Here is a 6,949-nt window from a genome sequence, read left to right on the forward strand (position 1 = left end):
AATACTAATTGTGGGGGGAAAAGGGCCCAGTCTAAACATAGTGGGCCGAGAGCCCATATGAGGGCTACTGTGCGACCGAGAGGAAGGAGATAGTAAGGACAAGGCCCATCTGGAAGTGGGACCCTCAGAGGGAAGAGTAATTACAATCCGAAGAGGTCATCTTCTGTCCGAAGAGGTTATATTCCTCTGACGTGAATAGTATAGATCAATTGAACGTATAAAAGGTCAAGATGATCTTCCGAGGACTCCTCCTAATCAAGATAAGCTCTGAGTACACTGGGAGACGATAAGGATGGAGAAATATCTAAAGGGAAAGCTGCTATCACCGTATTTAATGTTCTGCAGCAACTTTTCTGGCCGCATTTATGTGGAGAAGACCCCTGAACAGTGTATCCTCACCTACCGCCACTCACACAGAGTTAAAGAAGATGCTTGACGTGATATATACTCAAGTAGACTCACGGATGAGGTACAAGTGGACAATGGAGATGAAGAGAAGGGAGGTTATATAAAGGAAAGAAACTTCTAACAAAGGAAAGAAAAAAAAGAAGGAGGGAAAAAGAGGAAGAACTTGACTGTAACCCTAAGATCTGTGTTCATCAGATAATCAATAATATAGCTCTTCGGATATCCATTCTTTACGTGTAAATTCATGTTGACTTGTGCTTGAAGATTGTGATTCGTTGTTATTGATCCTATACTTAACCTAGCTCTTTCACCCATACTCTACAAATTCATTGTTTTGAGCTTGTGCCACAAATCCTAACCAAGGAAGTCGATATTGTACCGGTACCGGCCGTACCGGCCGGTACGTACCGTACCGGTTGCATACCGGTATCGAAACATTAACGTTTCGTACCGGTTTAAATACCGGCCATACCGGCCATGTACCGGCCATACCAGCGAATTTCGGGCAGTACCGGCCGGTACAGAAAAAAGTTTTTTTTTTTTAATATTTTAAGTTTTGTAATTTTTAAATTTTTGTTAGGGTAGAATGATAACTTATTTGCATTAACTTATTAGTATTATTTGTTTTCTTAGTATGCAATGATAACTTTTAAACTTTCTATTTTTTATATTGTGTGGTTTTTTTTTCTTTCTTTTAATTGATACTAAAGTCTAAAAATATGAATAATTAGTTTTGAATTGAGGAAATGTTTTATGGTAAACTTTTATATTTATTATAATATATACACACACACATACATATATATATTTATTTAAAAATATAAAAAATAGCGGTAAACCCGAAACGGTACACCAGTATTGACCGGTATCCGAAATATACCGTACCGCTAGACAAACTGGTACAACCTCCAGTACGGTATTGATTCTCTTGATCCTAACCCTACACTAATAATTAACTCTCCAACAGCATAATTCAAATGCCAAAATTACATATATATTTTATTTTATTTGATAAAAAGTGGAGTAATTCACTTGACCACGCTATCCACTATCCAGTGTCTGGTTCCCAAAATCCTAAAAATGTGCACCAACCCAACAACAGTGCCACAGACACAAAAGCCAAACACAAACAAACAAATGGACTTTTAAAAAAGACAGTAAAAGAGTGTGTTTTTGACATTTTGTTTTTGTGTGGGAGTGACTGTGTGTGAGTATATTTATTATGTACTTTTTTCTTTCGCCAATTTGAATCCTAATTCCTGTTCTTTTTTCTGTTCTTGGGGTTTCGTTGGAACTTTGAAAGAAACAACTTTAAAGTTTAAAGGGTTTTGTACCTTTTTGTGGGTTGGTCACTGTAGAGAGAGATAGAGAGCGAGAGATGGAGGGTGGGAAGAGAGGAGAAGAAGCAGGACCATCATCTACAGGAGGGTCTTCATCATCATCATCTTCAGCTTGTGGTGGTGTTGGTGGTGGTGGTGATCAAAGACAAGAAAAGCAAAAGGAAATGAATGAGAAACTAAGTGAAGTTTGTGGGGTGGTGGAAGGAGATGAAGTAGAAGAAGAAGAAGATCGTGATGATGACGATGATGCTAAGGAAGATGAGGTTGATGCTGGTTTTGTTCCAGGGCCTTTGGTTTCTCTCAAGGAACAGATTGAGTTAGACAAGGTTGGTCTTTTTTCTTCTTATTTCTCTGTTCAACTGTAATAATATTTTGGGTTTGTGTCCTTTTTTTTTCCTTTCTTTTTTGTATATGTGAAAATATAATATCTTTGAATTGCTTAATGGGGTCTTTGTTGTAATGTATTTTTATTTTTATCGAACCCATTTTGGATCTGGTGATTGCTTCAAAAGATGTGGGGGAAAGTAAAGGGACTAAAATTTTGAAGCTTGAATTTTTGGTACTCTTGAGTAAGGTTGTTCCTTTGCTTTTGGAGTGACGTAACATAGTATATAGAATTGTCCTTGTCCTTATTTTACCTCATTTCTCAGATATTAAAGTGAACATTTATCTTTGAAGTGCTCAGTGGATAGATTTCCTTTTTTTTTTCCCTGCTCTGAATTGGGGTTTTGATTCTTGGGCTGTTATGTCTTAGCATCAATAATTTTCACAAGTTAACTATTGCTTTTGCCAATTTTATGGCCATTGCTTAGCGTTTGAACTATTGAATTTAAATTTTGTCAATTAAAATTGCAAGATATTATGTGTCTGTGGCCAAGAACATTGTAGCTCAGTGGCATTGCCTGGTCTGATTTCTACGGAGAATCAGGGCTCAAATTCCTCCTTCCCCACTTTTTTGTAATAATTGAATTATCAAAAGAAGATATTTTGTGTCCGGGAAACTGAAATAATTAAAAAAAGGTGTGCAGTTCTATTTTTGTTGGAGTTTCTTTGAAATATATAGTTGCATCTAATCATTTTCACCATTTTTTGAAAAATGCCTCATAATTTACATTTGGTGTTGATGGATTTAGTCTTTGCAGTTTGTCTATTCTGGAAGACGTTTTCTACATTAAGACCTACGACATACAATGTGAAATTATTTTTATATGCTGCTTGGCGTCCAAACACAACTCTACAAATCAATCAGTTCATCTGGCATTAGTTAATCAATGTATTTGGGGCCTACCAATTTTCAATTTAAATATCAAATGTTCTTTGCAGGATGATGACAGCTTAAGGAGATGGAAAGAGAAGCTGCTTGGTTGCTTGGAAAGTGATTTAAATGGTATGTTAATCATTATCTAATGATCCAGTGCATCATTTATTCCACACGATAATTGGTTCTTTTCTTGATTTCATTTCCTATATTGTTAGGCCAAATGGAACCTGAAGTCAAATTTCACTCCATTGGGATTATCTCGGATGAATTTGGGGAGATTACTACTCCCTTGCCTGTTGATGAAAATCAGAGAGGCCATGCCCTGTTCACCCTCAGGGAGGGATCACACTATCGGCTTAAGCTGACGTTCAGTGTTCAGCATAACATAGTTTCAGGCCTGAGATACTCCAATACAGTGTGGAAAGGGGGACTTCAAGGTGCATAATTTTCTTATATCTGTCTGTTTTAATGGATAACCTGCAGTTCATATTAATGAGAATCAATATTAAATCACCAAGACCCTTGTGGGGCTCAGTGGCATTTCTCAATTCTCTCTATGGAGAACTCCTTCCTACATGCTGAAAGCCAAAAATAAATAAATAAATAAATAATAAATAATAAAAAAAAACCTCTATATAATAAGACATAGTTAAACTTCTGAATTTATGAGTCATGAAGTCAATTTGGCTGAGGTAGTTTGGTAGACTGGTAGAAACTCTGGTGTTTGTTTTAGTTCTACAATTTGACATTTGCCCTCATACTTAATTTTTATTATTCTTTTTTTCCCCTCTTCCCTTTATTGTTTTGCATATTGCAACTGTGATGCATATGATACCCATTTTAAACAGAATCGCAAAGTTAAGTCGTAACCAATAACAATTGCAGAAAGCTCTGATTTTGGAGTGAATTGTCAAAACTAAACCATAGTGGTGAAGGTTCAGGTTTCAGTTTGAGACCCATTAACTTGTGTCACCTCAGGATATGTATCAAGTGAGAATACACTTTTGGTTATCAATGAAAAAGTTTCTTGCACGTTGCGGCAAGGAAGCATTAAAAAGGAGGTTGTCTGTGAATATTGAATAGCAAATGCTGCATGATCATAAGTATATCCGAACTTATATTGATTTCTTGGATATTGTGCCACTTCTCAACCCTCGAAAGGTTGAACACAAACACCTAGTGCTTGATTGCTTGTTTGTCTCTGGGTAAAAACATGTATGTTGAAGAAATCACATAAGCTGAAATATCATCTGTTTGTAATAACAATGCAAAATCTAGGAAGGCAGATCTATGAAATGCGAAGTTACATTGACTAGAGGTACTGACCATCTATCTTTGTTGATTCTCATTATCTGCAATATTTTATTTTCCTTTGTCATCCTAATGGGTGCATTGTCACAAAGAAATTAATATTTGTGAATTGTTGTCCTCTTCAACTTGAAATTATTGCATAACTCAACCTCTTAACTGTTCCTCTTACTGTTTATTATTTATAGAAATAAATTCTCTTACTGTATATTATTTAATGTAATTATCATTTTTAGTTACTTTAGTCATCTTTTCCCCCCTCTCTACTTTTGGGCATCAGTTGATCAAAGCAAAGGAATGTTGGGCACTTTTGCTCCTCAAAGGGAATCATATGTGTACACCCTGGATGAAGAGACCACTCCATCTGGTGCGCTTGCAAGGGGTACCTACATGGCGAGGCTCAAGGTATGTGGATGTAAAGTACTTTTGTATGCTTAATTTGATATTAAATAGCACATGCATGCTTTACTCTGTATAAAATGTTCTGCTATAAAATCTAATGTTCCTTTTTCTTTTTCCTTTCTTTAAATAATAATCTCAGATTCTCAATCATCTATTCACATTTTTGTTAAGAAGAGAGCGTAATATGCCTATTCTGAATAGCCCATGCTTTTGAGTGGAAAGACTCAGGATCTCTTAACTCATAAGTATCTGATAGCTGTGATTGCATAGTAATCTGTGATCATTACTTGGCATTCATAAGATTGTGTTTTCTTTACAATTGTTTTTTCAGGGCAGGTGGAGGTTAGTTTCAAACATTTTTCATAATTTGTTTACTCATGGAGTTCTGCTGAAGGACACTTCTGATTATAAACACCAATTATAACACTTATGTAGGACTAACTAACGGGCCCATACATAATGTTAGTAACCAATGTTAGTAACCAACCAACAAGTTCTCCATTATGTACGCAATGACATACTTCATGGTCGAATCACTTGCACAATCAAGTTCACCATTTCTGGATTTAGTAGCATCATTAGACTATTGAGCAATAAGAAACTAGATTTGGGCGGCAACTCCTATAAATGATAAATGAAAATAGTTCCATGGTAATTTCCTAGTAGTGTCTTATGAATATTGAAATATGTGGCAATAATAAAGATGTCTAATTTTGTAAAGGTATATGTGTTCACCAATATATCTGTTACCATTTGAATGGTTTATTGTGCACTACTATACTTTTACACAACTTTATGTTGACTTTCCTTTTCTTCCTTCTGATGGTTTTGCAATTTATACAGTTTGAAGATGATGACAACAGATGTTATTTGGAACTCAAGTACTCCTTCGAAATAAAAAAAGCAGCTAGATGAGTTTTGCCAGAATAGATCTTCTTGTCCTTTGTTTTGTGTCTTTTTCCATATTCTTTCTTATTTCCCTTATTACAAACTGCATACATGTTTGTGATAATCAATCAGACATTGCTTTGCAGGTGTGTTACATATTAGAGTTTGTTTCAATCACTATTTCGTTAGATTGAGTTGCTTTCTTACTCTGGCATTCACAAAGGAGTGACTAAATATCTTAGCATTTCTCAAATAAAAAGTCTGGAGTTAATGAAATATGGACCTTTTTGTTTCTGACTGAAAATAACAGAGAAAAGAACTAAAAAAATCAGAAAAGACACAGCACAAGCGTTTACATTTACGCACAAAGCAATGAAGGTTGCTTTCCTTAACTCACAAGGGAAAAAAAGAGATTCAAATAAAGTGCCTAGTGGTAGTAACTGGTTTCCTTTAACTCAATCTTGTGAACTCTGATATGAGACTTCTTATTTGTAATTCACCTAAACTGTTCGATCAAAAATTGATGTATCATCTGTGTCAATATAAGAAGAAAAAAGATAGAGCTTAGTTACAATTTCTTTATTTGTTATATCTTAAGTCTTCTAATTATATTCAATCACGTGTGCCTTGATGAATGCAATATATTAAATGTGCCCACTACCTATGTTTCTCCTAAGATAAGAAAAAAAGTGTGCATAATTTTTAGTGACTAAGGTAGCAATGGTGCTAAGAGTTTTGTAGTTTAATTAATAATTTTTTTGGCGTTTTAACAAAAATATCTAAGGTCCAAATTCTCGTCTTTCCAAGTGGTTTAACTAAAAAAAAAAAAAAAAAAAGTAGCTTTTGATAGCTGAAATGCATTTAAAAAAAAAAACTATAATATGAAAAAAAAAAGTGTTTGGTATTGTGTTGAAACTTGTCTCTAAAAGTAATTATGTTGAATGTAAATGTGTGGATGAAGGATGTTTTACATACATCAATAATGTACTCAATCGATTATGGCTAATTTTTTGTTTTATGAAATTTGTCAGTCTTTTTGCTCAGAAAAAAGAAAAAGAAAAAGAAAAATTATTACATAATGTAATTTTTGCCAATAACAATGTTATGGATTTCCAAACTTCATTTTTTATGTAAATATATAATTTTACATGCATTTAGCCCCATTTCAAATACATATAAAATGTAAAGTATAAAAAGCAATATAAATAGATAAATTTCTAATTGCACAATCACTACAATTTTCAATGACAAATTAACATTAGCCCCATTCCAAATGGGAAAATTGCATTGACCTCCATTGAAGTTTTCTATTATTATTACGCTCACATCTGATAAAATGTAA

At 34.3% G+C, this 6,949-nt stretch overlaps 1 protein-coding gene across 2 annotated transcripts; it reads left to right on the forward strand.

Moving 5' to 3' along the window:
• Positions 1–1,590: 1,590 nt before the first annotated feature.
• On the forward strand, positions 1,591–5,883 carry LOC112033712 (rho GDP-dissociation inhibitor 1). Of its 2 annotated transcripts, none has more exons than XM_065781050.1 (5): positions 1,591–2,074; positions 3,072–3,135; positions 3,225–3,446; positions 4,554–4,722; positions 5,563–5,883. In XM_065781050.1, the coding sequence occupies exons 1-5, from the start codon at positions 1,787–1,789 to the stop codon at positions 5,615–5,617; spliced, it is 798 nt and encodes a 265-aa protein (XP_065637122.1). In that variant the 5' UTR covers positions 1,591–1,786; the 3' UTR covers positions 5,618–5,883. The 2 variants fall into 2 exon arrangements, with proteins under 2 accessions (XP_065637122.1, XP_023922262.2); XM_024066494.2 differs by having other exon boundaries at positions 1,596–2,074; positions 4,598–4,722; positions 5,563–5,813.
• Positions 5,884–6,949: the final 1,066 nt, after the last annotated feature.

This window comes from Quercus suber, unplaced genomic scaffold (assembly GCF_002906115.3).
Source record: "Quercus suber isolate HL8 unplaced genomic scaffold, Cork oak 2.0 scaffold_255, whole genome shotgun sequence".
Lineage (NCBI taxonomy): Eukaryota > Viridiplantae > Streptophyta > Magnoliopsida > Fagales > Fagaceae > Quercus > Quercus suber.

Bases quoted from the DNA above. Each gene is read 5' to 3' on its own strand.
- LOC112033712 (XM_065781050.1), top strand. From the start codon at position 1,787: ATGGAGGGTGGGAAGAGAGGAGAAGAAGCAGGACCATCATCTACAGGA. The intron at 2,075-3,071 runs GTTGGTCTTTTT...TGTTCTTTGCAG, and splicing joins AACAGATTGAGTTAGACAAG to GATGATGACAGCTTAAGGAG. The intron at 4,723-5,562 runs GTATGTGGATGT...CAATTTATACAG, and splicing joins CCTACATGGCGAGGCTCAAG to TTTGAAGATGATGACAACAG.